The 16,911-nt window shown below is 37.2% G+C and overlaps 1 protein-coding gene across 1 annotated transcript; it reads right to left on the bottom strand.

The window, feature by feature from the left end:
- Positions 1 to 273: 273 nt before the first annotated feature.
- Positions 274 to 9,568, bottom strand: mtmr7a (myotubularin related protein 7a). The gene is made up of 14 exons (XM_077236089.1): positions 9,326 to 9,568; positions 8,424 to 8,546; positions 8,111 to 8,273; positions 6,876 to 7,033; positions 6,664 to 6,792; positions 4,844 to 4,978; positions 4,622 to 4,754; positions 3,508 to 3,617; positions 3,299 to 3,424; positions 2,171 to 2,220; positions 1,880 to 2,080; positions 1,630 to 1,764; positions 1,080 to 1,206; positions 274 to 896 (listed from the first exon to the last, which is right to left on the bottom strand). The coding sequence occupies exons 1-14, from the start codon at positions 9,347 to 9,349 to the stop codon at positions 534 to 536; spliced, it is 1,977 nt and encodes a 658-aa protein (XP_077092204.1). The 5' UTR covers positions 9,350 to 9,568; the 3' UTR covers positions 274 to 533.
- Between the last annotated feature and the right edge of the window lie 7,343 nt (positions 9,569 to 16,911).

Raw genomic sequence — 16,911 nt, 5'->3', positions numbered from 1 at the left:
TCGCAATAACATTCATTTCTTAAATTACCAAAAGCATGATGTAATAAATATCACACCATGAAACAAGTATTTATAAACAAAAATTCTACATTTAATACAACCTATCTTATTTGGTATGGTTTCTTTTGATTCTTTGAATTCATTTTAAAACATTGCCAGCCCTAAGCACACTTAAAGGTATTAATATCATATTAATTTCACAACAAACTGAAGTTTAATGTATGTATTCACCTTATTCAAGTGCATAAAGTGCAACAAAATCTAATGAGATCATTTATTGTTCATGTATTTAATGTTTTGAAAGATTTCATGCCAAGGATAAATTATAAATATATACTAGAATAAAACATCACTCTTTACATAGTACACCCGTAATACACTTTCAGACAGAAAGACATGCTTCTGTAGTGCCATACACATGAGACATGTCCACAATGTCCAATATCTTTGCATAATTTGAAATGCCCACTCTCTCATCTTGATCACATACTGCGATGCTATAGCTGTCTCATTTTGCAAACTGTCGCATTTGTTCATGCTCTGTTGGGGCCAGTCTCATCCGAGTCAGGATCCTTCACACTGTCCTCACTTGGCAAGGACTCTTCACCAGAAGAATGGGAGCTGAAATCCGCCACTCCTGACTCCTGGTCACTATTATCGGCATCAGAGCATTTTGGTTTGTCTCCAAACAGGCTAAGCTCTGCGCTCTCTCTCTCTCCTTGTTGTAAGGTGAAAACATTGGGAGCAGCACCTATAAAGCCACCAATGTAATCCTGAGGAGTATTGACCAGGCTTGCATCTAAAGGTAAAGACCAAACCGTCTGTTGTTTGCCGTCCAACAGACCCTTCTGCATGTAAAGCGTTTTTGCACGCTCCTTACCCAGTACAGCCAGTTTCTGCAAAGGTAAAATATTTGATCACTAAAGTTAAAATGGCAAACATTGTGCGAATATAAATTCTGCATTTGTAGAATATGCATATTAAGTAAACAACATGGTCTTTGCGCAATTTTATTGTAATTCAAAAGAGATTCGAAATAAAATTATAAAAACGAATATGGCAAATATATGATGTTGTACCTGCTCATAGACAGCCAGTTCTTCCTCAAGTTGCTGTGTTTCCTCTTTTACAGTCATCAAACTATCCAGCTCAGACTGACGTGGGTGCAACTCACGATCAAATCGATTATACAGCCTTCTCCAGTATCTAAACACAGAAAAGACAAACTATTTTTGCTGTTAAACAAACAAATAGCCAGAGGTGTCAATTCCAGGGGGCAGAAAGTAAAAGTCCTGCCATATGTTTATTCCACCCATTAACTCAGCCAGCTGATTTCACTAATTAGTTCTATCTCCTGACTGAAAAACTGTGCTAATTAGCAAATCCAGGTGATTGGAACAAAATACTGAGGAGGACTTTTACTTTCTGAACCTGGACTTGACACCTTTGCAAATAGCATATATCATTTAACAATTTCTTCTGTGTTGACTTTCAAAAATGTATAAATGCTTAGGACTAAAGAAAAAAAAACGGCATGAGAAAGAGAATCAAGAAAGGGAAAATATGTATTGTCATATGTATTATACATACAGGGGAAAAAAAAACTATGTTAACTTGTTTCTTACATACTTAAAACAGAAGGGGGCAGTACTAAGCCTTAGAAGTCCCTGATTCAGACTCTGATCGGGTTTATACAGAGGGTTCATGAAGTCCAGTTTGATCTCCCATAAATGAGGCCATATGGAATGGGTTTTCTCTTTGATGCTACAGAAAAAAAGAAGAAAAAAAACATGCTGAGAATTTTAACATCTACTATATCCCCAATTTTAACAACAAAATCAAGTTTTTCATTCATGTCTCAAATACACAGGGCAATTACCACAGATCTTTCCTCTCCTTCTGGCTGTTACAAATGAAGTTGCCATAGTGACAGGAGTAAACATGGTTGTGGATGCTGATTAGAAACTTCTCATTGTACTCAAAAGAACAGGGAAACTGATCCATCAACTGCCATACACATTCCAGGAACTGGTCTATAACAGGTGACACTTCCTTGGCTTCTCCATCTAGATGACCGCATCTGAAACGCCATGAAGTAAATTAGATTTAGAATGAGCAATCGCATCTAGTACATCAAAAAATCTGAGTGAATTTTAAGATGAAGTCCAACCTGTGTGAAAACTTGTGTCCAAATGAAACCCAGTCTTTCTCAATCAGCACCTACACATAAAATAAAACAGGGTTTTACTTACACTATTGTTAAAAAAAATTTGGGGTCAGTCAGACTTTGTTTTAAAGAAATTAACACTTATATTGATCAAGGAAACATTAAACTGATCAAAAGTGACAGTAAACTCATTTATAATGTTACAAAATATGCCCATTTTAAATAAACGCTGTTCTTTTGAACTTTCCATACATCAAAGAATATTGTGCCATATTAGGTTTCCACAAAAACATTAAGCAGCAACTGTTTTCAACAGTGATAAGAAATGTTTCTTGAGCACAAAATCAGCATATTAAAATGATTTCATCATGTGACACTGAAGACTGCAGTAATAATGCTGAAAATTCAGCTTTGCCATCATGGGAATAAGTTACATTTTTAATATATATATTAAAATAGAAAACAATTATTTTAATTTGAAATCATATTTTATTGTTTTTTTGATGCAATCTTGGTGAGCATAAGATGCTTCTTTTTTTTAAAAAACATTAAGACATTTTGTAGTGGCAGTGTATTTGAGAACAGTTTAAAGATAAAAAGTCAATTTCCGATGTTAAAAGTCTTTATATCCCAGTTTCATAAGCAGAGAAGACTATACGTAATTTGTTAACTGACTTCTTCAAAAAGTGCCAACACTGTAGTGCTAGCAGAGCATTGATCTATTTGTTTAAGCGTTCTGACCATCTTGTTTAGCTGATCAATAAAAGGCAGAGGAACAGCATGTGAAACCTGTTTGAAAACATGCAATATTTCTGCAATTCCGTTTGATGGTGCTTGTGCATCTGCACAGACTTACCGCTAGTGTATCAGGAAATGAGATAGTATTCCCAGACAGACTTAATCTGTGCTAGAAATTATGTTTTCTTTTTATATTGACCCCATATGAAGGTAAATTTCTAAGTAAGAGATGATTCTCTAAACTGAGCTCTGCTATTGAATGAAACCTCTCCAGCAGAGATCCAGCTTGAGTCGATCCTTATGATTAAATGAGCAAGACTCATGGGCAGTTATGCATTTTCTTACACTGTGAACTCAGCAGCATGCACATTTTTCATTCAAGTCACTGTTTACCATAAGTCCCTTGAGGGTCCTGTAGTAGGGGTCCAGAAGCACACTGGCCACAGAGCAAACCTGAGCCGTCCTATCCCAGCCATCAGAGCAATGAACCAGGACACTGACCCCTTCCTCTGCCACGGCCTGTGTGCGTGTCACGTAAGAACATGAAATCAGTACCGGAGCAAGAGCTCATGCATGGGCTGACTCTCAAAGAGATATTTTACCTTAGATATGAAGATTCCAGCTTCCATGATTGATTTGATGTGTCTTAACCAGTCTGAATTCTCAAGCCCCAAGAGAAATTCTCTCATGGTGGGAGAACGCAGTGCAGAAACTTAAAAAAAAAAAGACACTTTGAGAAGATCCAGACAAATTCACTACTAAAGTATATACGATCCTGTGAAATGACGATGATGAAAACCAGGAGCTTTATTGAGAATTTACAGTAGGGAAATGATATGAGGAATTTTAAAGTGCTCAATATTTACTTTGGCTTTGCAAAGAAAGCTAGTGACTAACAAAAGCGTCCTCTGTGAGTGTCCTCTTTATTTATGTTGCTTGAAATATGCACTGCTGATAAATTGACTTGATGACAGTTCTGTCTTATGGCTCGTTTTGTTATTATGACAACCAAATAAATTTGTATTTCTATAAGTGGCATTGATTCTTTTTCTCCAAACCAACATAAACATTCCCTGTGAGCACTGTAAGCTTTGATATGTCAACAGTTCAAATGTGATAAGAGTATTTAAGGGCTGGTGACGTCCCATGAGAACACCCCAGATGACAGCAGAAGCCAATATACTGACAAACCCGCTTACTCTTGGTGGCAGAGACCAAATTGACTGTATTTCTAGGAAGAATCAAGCATGCTGTAATGAGATCTCAAACAGTCTCTGCTGGAAGCCTACAAGATTATTCGACCAGATGACTCCCTAATGTTTTACGGGTCAAAAAGCTATCACACCCAGTGCCGCTATTATTTCTTCAACACTAGAAGATATCATTCTCACGCCCTCCTTTTCTCAATCAGGGGAAAAAGGTCCCCAATCGTCAAGTCAACAAAACAAAAATAGGCGAGGAATAAAAGCCAGATGGACTCAAAGCACCCCTACTACACTATTTGCTTTGCCAAGAAACTCTCCTGTGGTACAATCTACGGCTTCATTGCAGAACATCTTTATTATAGATGATAAAACGCTAAGTGGTCTTAAGATCTCCCATAAAATTGAAGGGGAGCTGCTGTTATATACTGGTTCAACAGAAGGACCTTTGGATCTAAAACACTGGTTATTATGGGTCAATTCATTTTTTCACTTAATACGATGGAGACAATACCCTCTATGAGTTTCTGCAGACTGTTCCTCATCACATGGATGTTTTCAATGCCGATGAACTGGAATTTAATGTTGCAGTAGTTGTCCTCATTTTCGTAGCCTTTGCCTGCAGCTCGGTTTGCCATTGCGTTTAGCTGGAAATACATGAGATTCTCACATACAGTGTCTTTCAGGTGTTATTCTGATATCGGGTCCATCGTATATTGATATTAAGTGGACTGACCTTGGGTCTGGTGTCCACAACATACATGAATCTGCTGCCAGGATTAGACTTCATGATGGCCTGGAGCATTTGCTCATCCTCCAGGCAGCGAGCACTGAAGCCAGAAAGAGGCTGACTGCTGCGACATATTGTGGCCTAAAGAAAATACATCATTTGAGTTGGTGTTTGCATATGTTGGCATCCTGCAGTGTCAAGATAATACATGACCAAACTACTAGTTCTTCATATTAGTGTAGGATAAGACTAAGTGGTTCAGTGTTTATTTTAGTGTGCAAAATGGCTTAAATAAACCAACAAAAATATCCACATAAATAAATACATACATGAAAATATATTTTAATTTCATTAGAAGAATAATACATAATTAAATTTAATTAATTAAAAAAATTATTCCATAAACTAGTCTAGTACAAATGCAACTATCATCTGACCTCAAAGTAATTCCAAGCCTGATTCTTTTATGCTCAATATATAAATTCAGCTTGAAGAAAGAGAAAAAAAGGTAATTGCGATTTTTCTCTCACAATTCAGACTTTATTTTCTCATAATAGCGAGTTTACATTTTGCAATTCATACTTTTTTTCTCATAATTGCATGCTGTCGCAATTGTGAGAAAAAAGTCAGAATTGCGAGATATAAACTAGCAATTTCAAGAAAAATGTCAGAATTGCGAGTTTATATCAATTCGCAATTTTGACCTCTATTCTCAGAATTGTGAGATCGCAATTACGAGTTATAGTCCAATTCTGATGGAAAAAAAGACTGACTTCTCAGATTTGCGAGTTTATATCTCACAATTCTGACTTATATATATATGTATATATACTTTCTTTATATATAATTCTGAGAAAAGAATTACATTGAAATGTAAACTCGCAATTGTGAGAAGAAAGTCAGAATTGTGAGATAAAAAAAAAAAACGTTTACATTATTCTGTGGTGGAAACAAACTTCCATAGAAAGGGGACCCGGGCTAAAAAAAAAAAGCAATACATAATTTTATTAAAATGTATAAAATTATACATTTCAATCTGAATAATTTTAAAATCAAAATTATATTTTAATACTCTAAATAAAGCTATCGTACAGCCTCAGAGTAATTCACAGCCTGATCATTTCACGATTGATTAATAAATTAAACGTAAAGAACAGAAGATCAAAATGTTCTCTCAGTGGAATGGGTATTTCATGAGAATTTGGCCCTGGCCTCATAAAACTCTGAGCTTGCAATATTACATTTTTAGACACTGTTCTAATCATATTTCGGGGTTAACAAACCATGAATGTTGGGGGGGGGGGGGGGGGGGGGGGTTGATATTAAACTGCAACTGACCCCTTAGGGCCTCACCATTATGATCCTTTTGTGGAGGTCACACGCTTCTCCATGTGGTTTGAATTCATGTGTCCAAAAGAAAACAGATAATCCAAGGGGAATATTTGACCTCAATGAAATAAAATGTCTATTAACAGAGTGCCGAACCCAAAAGGGTGCAGAGGGGGCTTGACCATGCTTTTAAAATATCCATTATATTGTAATTCAAAAAACAAAACAAGCACTTTCTTTGTAAAGAAATTATGCCAAGCTGGAATTTAATGCAAATCACATTTATGGTTCTTCTTGAGGGTTTTTTATATACTGAGCACTCAAGTCTCAAGAACACTATGTTCTTGAACCTTGAACTCGCATCCTCAATCTGATGACAAAGTATTTGGCAGGCAAGGACATATGAAAAAAAGGATAACATTCTCCACAGCTTCATTAAAAGGGGCTGATGAATTCTAAGACTGCAGAGAGAATGTGCCAGATGGAGGCAGACTTACATGATTTTCTCTGCAGTAGTATGACAACGTGGGAAATCGACCTCTGCTACGAAACTTAGAGCTCCCTACGATGACAGGGAGGGTGACGGATTTAGGCACAAACAAGTCAGATGGGTAAGTATCACACACCTGTGTCACAAAAAGAAAAGTTATAAAAAAACTAAACAATATACTGATTGTGTTTACATAGTGCTGGTGGGTTATACACTAACTCGGTACTCTCGGTTGATGGGGGTGACATGCCACTGCTTATTTGGAAGTCCCATTCGACTGTATTCAGCCTTCATATCTAAAAAGTCCCATGAGTGCTCCCGTTCAGCTTTGTCAGCATTAGGTTTGAAGGAAAAACAATACAACTCTTCATATTTCTCTGCAAGACAAGGGGAAAACAACATGACAATATGTCCTTGTACACTGAAATATAGAAAAGTGTATCGAAGAACTATAATTTGTTTTGAACATTATGGCCCGGTTTTACAGACAGGGCTTTAGATTAAGCCAGGATTAGGCCTTAGTTCAATTAAACTTGCCTTAGAAAAAGAAAACATTACTGATGTGCATCTTTAGACAAAACAATGGCATTGTCATTTTATAAGATATTTCAGTGCAAGTTGCTTTCAGTTAAAACAGCTCAAACATGCATTTTAGTCTGGGACTAGGCCTAAGCCTTGTCTGTGAAACCGGGGGTATATTAAACATACAAATGCTGATTTGTCCTCAACAATATTTCAATAACAAGTTGTGTCCCAAATGCACCTATACCAGTGGTGTCCAAACTCGGCCCTGTAGAGTTTAGCTCACTCTTGCTTCAACACACCTGACTGGAAGTTTCTATTATGCCAAGTAAGACCTTGATTAACTAGTTCAGGAGTTTAATTTGGGTTGGAGCTAAACTCTGCATGACAGCGGCACTCCAGGACTGACGTTACCTATTCCTGCACCAAGTACTCAACCGTGTAGTGCAGGGCTGGGCAACTCTGGCACTCGAGACCCATTTTCCTGCATAGTTAGCATAGTCCATCACCAAACCTAACCAAAAACACCTGAACCAGCTAATCAAAGTCTTCAGGATTACTAAAAGCTACATTCAGGTGAGTTTGAATAAGGTTAGAGCTAAACTCAGCAGGATAATGGATCTTAAATGGACAGAATTGTCCAGCCCTGGTCCAATGTATGAATTTTAAAAGGTTATTATGTAATCCAGTATCGAGTCTGAAAGCCTTTCCCCCTCCGGTAAATAAGGAGAGTTGCAGCAGTTGGGTGCATGAAGTGTCCAATATTCCAGAGTTTGTTTTTCCGGTTAAGTAAGAGCATCATCCGGGCCTTTTCTTTTAAGAATTTTCAGTGTGAACGCACTACGCACACACCACAAAATGGTATAGAATAGTGCACACGTATGCAGAATGGACCGACATTATATTCTTAAAATGTATGCAAAATGACCCACCTGGTCTAGACAGACGTGAAAGTGAAATGTAAACATCATGGCAGTCGCTCTCCTGAGGAATAATAAACTGTATGACCTGAAAGTTCTTGCAGTGGATTAATAAAGGGTATCCACTCTGAGATGCTTTATGCTTTACAACATTACACACTAAACTGTGCAGAACCTGTAAAAACAAGCATACGATGTCAGTTATTGCACATACAAAATGGTTAAGAAAGAAGTACATTTTTAGAGCACAGAAATACTTGACAATGATGATAAACCACAAATATCAATGGCATTAGTTAATACATTTGACATGGGAAGCACTTACCCACAGCTCATTTCTGTTCTCAGATCCTTTATCTACAAAAATTGTGTGTGTAGCTGTCAGGTAGAGAGTGCCCACTTGAGTTCTTCGAGAGGAACTTCTATCCACTAACCAGACATTTTCAACCTGCAATATATAACCAAGTTAATTAGACCAGGGGTTTTCAATGCCACAGACCACCGTATATGATCACCCTCATGTGAGGAACTGCCATCCTAAAATATTTAAAAAATCATCTATCTTTTATAAATGGCCAATTTATACACTGGAAAATAAATATTATAGATTTTTAATTAATTTCTACTAAGTTACATTATTATTATTTTTTGTACTCACTATAGTAATGTACTGATAAATGTATTATTTATTTGCTTATTTAATTTTAATTTATAATAATGAGAAATCTTATTTAATTTAATCTAATTGAATATATTTAACAGATTAATACCCAACTATAATGAATCCCTAATCACATTTTTCACTTGTGGCCTCCTGAGTTTGTAAACCTCTGAATTAGACAACATTAGTAGCCTATTTTAGTGATCCTGCCTTATAAAGTACCATACCACAAACGTATTAGTGAGCATCCCTCTGCCCTGTGGTGATACTGTGTTTAAATCATCTGGGATCAATTGGCACACAATAACAAAAATCATTCCTGATGCGAATATGGATTTTCAGTAATTTCCTTTCAATTATAACTGATTAGATGTAGGCCTTTACTTTCCCCCCCTTGAACATTTGTCTCAGTGACCGTGCTGAGTTCATTGATTCCGATAAATGAATCCATTTACAAGTATAAAACCTCAAATTACAAATGATGAAACACGTGGAAGCAATGCATGGAGATGTGTGGATCATGGCATGTAAAGGGAATCATTGTATCATGGATGCTGGACATTTACCTTTGGCATTCTGATGTGCTCCATCTCTGACCACCACACCTCTGGCGCGTGCAGCTTATCGGGGTACAGAAATACTTCTTAGTGTCATGCTGAACGAATGTTATTGTGTTAATTTAAACACAATAATATTTCAAGTATTGTTATAAACGCTGCGCTTCTTTGAATCCGGGTTGATAGGGATATGGCTCCTCCCGTCATCTGTAGTTTCTGCGCTGCTGCGCTCAGTGCGTGGCGGCCCGCTGCTGGGTCCTAAAGCCCGCTCTAAATAGGTTTCATCGCGATTTTAGCTAAGAAAATGTAATCATCGATATGGTTTAGCCTATATCTGTACGCTTAAAGTATTAGGGTATTCGTGTGAGTATACAGAGCATGTATGTCATTTTCTTAATTGTATGCAATTATGTTTAACTCCAGAGGTGATGTTTGAAATCCAGGATACAAAAAAGCCGAACATTTATATTGTAGTTGGCAAGGAAGAAAGATGCAACTTGACTTGTATGTGGGGCATGTTGACACTATCTAGTTGCACAAAAGAAGTCTCTGTTTCTAATCCGAAAACATCATGTTAGAATTAATTACAGAAATTACTGGAGAATGGGAGTATCAGGTGGGGGGTGCTTTTAAAGTCATCATGAAATCAAAATTGATATTTTTTATTTTTTAATGGAATATTGCAGTAATTATTATAAATTATAAATAAAGATCCGTGCTCATCAGTCTTTTTATTTAACTCATGTGCCCATCTTTAATTCCTCTCTCTCTCTTGCAGATATTTACTGGCTGGAGGGCGAGACAACCTGTCACTCAGACATCCCAGCAATAGCAAACTATACTACAACCATCCAGCAATCCAACCAATTCCCCATGGACAAAATCAAGTCATTTAAGGAACACAAATGAACTGTTTGTTGAAATCTAAAAGCTTTCTGTCCCTCCATTGACAGCTATGAAACTACTTTGACGCTTCAAGAAGTTCATAAAGAGATCGTAAAACTAGTCCATATGAATTAAGCAGTTTAGTCCAAATTTTCTGAAGAGACTCGATCGATTTATATGATGAACAGGTTTAATTCAGAGACAAAAAGCTCTCAGGTTTCATGAAAAAGATCTTCATTTACGTTCCGAAAATGAACAAAAGTCTTACGGGTTTGGAACGTTGTGAAGGTGAGTAGGCCTACATTTTAAGCACAATATTGCCAGCTACTTTGTCTGTTTTTGAGTTTAGTAAATGACTCATTTATGGTTTTAACATGCAGCCAAACAAAACGCTTGGACTGATGGCTCAATCGGACTGCTAAGCCTTCATGTAAACACCTCAATCAATCCGACTGAGCTCGATCCAAATTATATTTTGTACACATGAAATAATCTGATCAATTGGGGAAAAAAATAAGCATGCAAACACTAAAATCAGTCAATTTTCTCAATGGGATTCAAAAATATCTTGCGCACATTCACAGTGCCGTGACAGTGCGTATGTATATGTTTTACGTCTTACGTAACGTACTTATATTTATGTATTGGCCAGTAGAGGACATTGAATATTTACTAAATATTTGCAAAAAACCTCTTTTGGTTTCTTTTTTGAAATGTCATCAAGGCAACAATGACAATTAACCAGGATCTAGTATGCAGGTAATTAACCTACTTCAGATGATTACTTTTTTTTAAAAAGTGATTTTATGACAGTAGTAAAATGATGATTAATTGTAAAAAAAAATGTAATTGATAACCATGGCCCATATACTGTCTTCTTGGCTTTTGCCCTAATGAATCTCAATCAATTTTATCAGTTGATACTTTTTTCCCTAAACTCTTGTTCATTTAGTTAATAATAGCTAAAATTAAGTTCATAGATAACCATCTTTCATTCTTAAAAACACTCTCCATTCTGCCTGTCCTTCACTAACTCTCTCCCCCATCTCTCTGCACAAAATACATATTGACACTGCAGTGACGTCATATAAATCTTTAAGTTAATCAGTGAGCCTTTTTAGACAGTTGATTGTGCAGTTTTGTTCAGTATAAACAGCATTAAAGTTGAGGGGAAAATAGTGTGAAGGACTTTGAAGTCCAATCACAATATGGGATTTAGTTTAATGCTGTTTATCTTTTTAGTATGAAGATTGTTTGTCCATTCTAATAGATTACTCCAGAAGGCAAACCACTGTTGCATTGCATTTAGGAGATCTCTTTTTCCATACAGTATCATAAGCTTGAAATATAACATATACATCTAAACTTATAGTGATCAGTTTCACAACACCAAAATTGTTATGGTGGATTTTGTAGATTTTGTACAGTATCAGTGGATACTGTAGCCTCCCATCTTTCCTGTTCAAGCTTGCAGAATTTGAGTAGGCCTACTATATATGATAATGCATTTTGCCTGAAAGCATATGCGTAGTGTTGCTCTCATTCATTCATTCATCCTCTAAATATGCCTCTGATAACCATCCATGTCCTAGATTTTAGCAGTACTTACAATGAATTCAATAATTATCACCCTTATAAACATATAACACACTAGATCTTATTGTTGCCTTTATGAAATGAGGGCAGACCCGCAGGACCAACTTATGGTTAAGTGCTCTGCTCACAGCCATAAGGGTAATAAAGCAGGATTGGGACCTCAGTAATGGCCCGGTTTCTGTAACTATAAGGATTGATCCATTAGCCTTCAGCTATATCCGAACATTATTCATGAATCTTTATATTATTAGCTGGCATGCAAAAATCAACAAATGTATTCAATATCTAAAAAAAAACAACTTGTGGCCTAGTAACTGAATTCCTCGCTGCGTGGTTGGCACAGAAAATTGACTAAACTAGAAAAAGCTTGGGGCAGTTTCTCACAGGAGCGCTGTGCTCAAGAAGATTGGACAAATTGAGCATGTTTTTAATAAAGAAAGCATAGTATATCTCGCAATACACACAGGTGATCATTTCAGCCTTCACAGTGGCATTCAATAAAAACAAGATTATAGGTATATTAAGAAAGATTTGGGTCAGTATGTCAATATTCAGTTTGTAAGTTTATATTCATTTTCCCTCTTATTGCATTTACTGTATGTTATGATATCAGATGATGCTTTCTTAGCACAAAAATAAAGCTTGTATGGTCTTACCTCCACCAATCTCGCCTTAGGAACTGAAGTGATGTCTTAGCTGAACAGTTTCCCATGCTAATGCTCACTGTAACAGATCAAACCTGTCTAGATATTCAACTTTAGCAGAGTCAGCACACAGGATCATTCAAGTCTAGACTTATAATCGTCTAGCAGACAGCTGTAAGTGAAGTAAAAGATCTATCAGGCTGAATATTTTAAAGATTTTTCTCTTTGTCATTTAATGCAGGATGGTTAACAGGGAAATTAACTACAAGGACTCTGCCAGTGTCCACTGTTGGTGCGTCATCAAAACGAAAGCAAGCACAAATTGACGTTCATTGCATGAAACTTATTTGCTCTCATAGATAAAGAAGGAGAGAGGGCAGTTCATCTTCGTAACAGCTGCATGTGTTTTGCAGCAATGACACTGCATGAAACTAAAGTTGATTGCACAGCAGTTTTACAATTTGCATCCATGTATGCATACTTATCTGCAGGAATCAACTTGTACTGTCCTTTCTTCCCACTAATAATTGACTTGAACATTTCCTGGTGACAGCTCCATTAAGTGGTGTGGAGTGTCTCTATGACAAACAGTGCTGAATAGCGGTGTTGACATTAGAACCAATATTTTGCATTAGATGAATCAACTACGGTCATGTGCGTGACATCGGCAATCTTGTAATCAGTTGTGCCGGCCTGTCCTGAGAAGCAGAGGAAAACCTACAGTATTTAGAAAATCTCTCTCTCATTTTGGGAAAAATTGGTTGAATGACAAGAAATGAATGTGCAGTTCAACAGGTTTCATCCCATTTGTCCAAGGATCTTGTCTTCTTTTGTTCTCTAAGCTGTGTAAGACTAAAGTATATTGGCAGAAGAATACAGCTGCTCTTTGGACTTGATTTTATGCCCGAAAAACAGTGAGAGATGTTCACCAGTGCCCATAGTTTTTATGCAATTTAGAGGCTGTTAATATGAAATGAACCAACAGATTTGGTTTTGTTTGTGCACATCTCATGATGTTTCAAAAGTTCTTTTGCAAGAAGTTGCATCAGGCTTTTGATGCAATTTCTTTTGCTTCATGTCAGGCCTGTCTTTACCTGATGGCTGTGCCAGTACTGGCAAATTCTGTAAACCACATTCCCTGAATGTCTGTAAAGCAGCCTTTCTGCTGTTTCCCTGGATAGTGGATGAATGTTTGCTGTGCTTACTTACCCATCCATTCAGGATGCCATTTGCTTTCACTGTGGTGTTCAGATAGATAAAGGGCACAGAATGGACACAGCCTTACAACTGATGGAGAAAAACATCTCAGACTGACACATGCTAGATCAGAGAAAGACTCATCACAGTTACACTAGATGCTTTCACCTTTTTGAGACTGACACACTGCAGAAAATATTTCACAATTGGCGGGGTAAGCAAAATACCTAATTGTGAGGTTAAATCTTCACTTCTGGCCTTTAGTATCATTGAGTGAGCAGATCCATACCCCTTTTAAGTGTATAAAATACACTCACCAGCTACTTTAGTAACGCAAATATCTAATTAGCCAATCACATGGCAGCAACTCCATGCATTGAGGCATGTAGATATTGTCAATACTATCTGCTGAATTTCAAACTGAGCAGAATGGGGAAAATAGTGATTTAAAGTTCTTTGAACATGGCATGGTTGTTGGTGCCGTACGGGCTGGGGTGCGTTTCCCAAAAGCCTCGTTAACCAACAGTGGATGCAAGTTCCGTCGTTATCAGCACAGTTCAACGAGTCAGTGTTTCCCGAAACCATCGTTCCAACGAACATTCGCAAACAGCATCGCAAAGTTGTGTAGTTGGAACTACAGTTCTCAATCTGTGATTAGAAGCAAAGTTTCTTGTTTGCATGACATGTGGACTCAATGAATCCTTATCTTGAGCCAGATAAGCAAGCTAACATTCAGTAAAATCTATATATCTTTTATTTAGAATACATACAAATGTCATTTATGTCTTTTAGTTTGTTAAGAGATTTAAAGCACTGTTTTTGCAGAGTGCGCATGTGCGTACGTGCTCTAGTATGTAAGAACGAGCCTATGATTGAATCTGGAAATAAAGCAAAATAACTGAGAGAAATTAGAAATAGTCCTCAAATGCCATGTCCATAATTTATAGCAAAACATCTAGCATTAATTCGATCTCAATCAGATTCATTACAAGTAGTTATTACTCCACCACCTGCGTGACATCATTAACCAATGTGGTTGAACGACCAAATTGCGACAATACAGGTTTTGGGAAAGAGTCGTGACATCGAGTTGCATCATTGTATGGGAAATGCACCCCCTGGTTGTGAGTATTCCATAAACTGCTGATCTACTCGGATGGTCCGAAAAAGAGAAAATATCCTGTGAGCGGCAGGTCTGTGGGTGAAAATGCCTTGTTGATGCCAGAGGTCAGAGGAGAATGGCCGGACTGGTTCAAGCTGATAGAAAGACAACAGTAACTCAAATACCCTTGTTACAACTAAGGTCTACAGAAGAATATCTCTAAACACACAACACATTGAACCTTGAAGCAGATGGGCTACAGCAGAAGATCACACCGGATGCCACTCCTGTCAGCTAAGAACAAGAAACTGAGGCTACAATTCGCACGGCAAAATTGGACATTAGAAGATTGGAAAACGTTGCCTGGTCCGAGTTTTGATTTCTGCTGAGACATTCAGATGGTAGGGGCAGAATTTGCCTTGAACAACATTCAAGCATGGATCCATCCTGCCTTGTATCAATGGTTCAGGCTGCTGGTGGTGTAATGGTGTGAGGGATATTTTCTTGGCACACTTTGGGCCTCCAGTACCAATTGAGCATCCTTTAAATGCCACCTACCTGAGTATTGTTGTTCAACATGTCCATCCCTTCATGATCACATTGTACTGTGGCTACTGGCTGCTTCCAGCAGGATAACGTACCATGTCAAAAAGCAAAAAAAAAATGGCATGTCATGCCATGACATGACAATGAGTTCACTATACTCAAATGACCTCCACAGTTCCATATCTCAATCCAATAGAGCACCTTTGGGATGTGGTGGAACAGGAGATTCGCATTATGGATGTGCAGCTGACAAATCTGAAGCAACTACGTGATGCTATCATGTCAATATGGACCAAATTCTCGGAGGAATGTTTATAGAACCGAATCTATGCCACTAAGAATTTTGGCAGTTCTAAAGGCTTGTTTAGAAAAAATTGAAAAGCAGCACAGTGGAATGTAAAAACGTGTTCTTTATGAACGCCATAGTCTGTTTAGACGCTATATTGAATAAATGTATGTTTTATTAACAAAGTTATAGAGGAGCAAGTTCAGAAAATGAAACTTTATAAACGCCATAGTCTGGTCAGACGCAATATTGAAGTAAATTATGTTTTATTAACAAAGTTATGAAGGAGCAAGTTCATAAAATGAACCTGATTAACACAAGTGGAACGCATTCAGCCAATCAACTCAAATAATGATAAGAGATATATTTATACCAGCCTTACCTCTGTTCGTTGACAGTTTATCAGCATTCCTCCACCACCCCATCTCCTCACTTCTAGTCCTAATTGTTCTTATCACAACCGGGGGGAGTACTCTGGGTTCGGGCCAAAACTTGTGAATGCAGATAAAAACGAGGCTGTGAATGATAGACAGACTGTGGCATGCGCTGTATTAAGTTCCTAGAACACTTAATTTTCACAACTTACAAAATGGATTAACGGACTGTTTGCCTACTGAAAGTCCCCCCCCCCCCCCCCCCCCCGTTTCTTTAGCTGAAACAAATTCATCATTCATCAGTGGAACAATCTGCATGTTGTTAAGTAACAGTACAATCCATTGAACGCACTGTATTTCTATTCCTCACAGCCTTGTTTTCATTCCTGTCAAAAATGAAATATGGCGCTACCCTGACTAAAGTTTGTGGGAATGCTATTAAATAATCTATTATAGACCATCTTTAGGTAAATGATTTATTGAACAATTTTGAATTCACAAATTCAAATATATAGTTTTCACTCTATTTTGATAGTCCCTTTTAAAGCATTCTGTTGACTATAAGTAAGATTGCACCTACATATCTACTTACTCTCATTAGAGTGTTAGTAGAGTATTAGAAGACTGGTAGGGTTAGGGTTAAAATAAGTTGACATGTAGTTGCAAAGTTACTAATAGTCAGTAGAATGTCTGTTGGAGGACTACAATAAAGTGTTAGCAGATACTAAGCAGACAGTCTACGAACAGCATGTTCAAAAGGAACCATCAAAATCAAATTTTACCAAATATTCTTAATTCAAGTTTTAAAGTATTTGTTCAGCATTTCATTAACTGGACTTTGAATGTGTATAAAATTCAACCCAGAGTGACTCACCCTGTTTTCCCCTATATCAGATTTGTGATATTAGCACTACTGTTTTGAAGAGGCCTATTGACCCAATATCCCTGTTCTCATGAGCTTATAA

The sequence above is a fragment of the Siphateles boraxobius genome, unplaced genomic scaffold, assembly GCF_051911475.1.
Source record: "Siphateles boraxobius isolate OS27281-9 unplaced genomic scaffold, OSU_SipBor_1 2, whole genome shotgun sequence".
NCBI lineage: Eukaryota > Metazoa > Chordata > Actinopteri > Cypriniformes > Leuciscidae > Siphateles > Siphateles boraxobius.
Note: the sequence above shows the minus strand (reverse complement) of the source record. Positions and strands in the feature narration are given on the sequence as shown.

Excerpts from the sequence above, each read along its gene's own strand:
- mtmr7a (XM_077236089.1), bottom strand. The coding sequence starts at position 9,349 with ATGGAGCACATCAGAATGCCAAAG. Across the intron at positions 3,425-3,507 it reads CTGGAATCTTCATATCTAAG|GCCGTGGCAGAGGAAGGGGT; the intron begins GTAAAATATCTC and ends ACACGCACACAG. Across the intron at positions 897-1,079 it reads AACTGGCTGTCTATGAGCAG|AAACTGGCTGTACTGGGTAA; the intron begins GTACAACATCAT and ends TTACCTTTGCAG.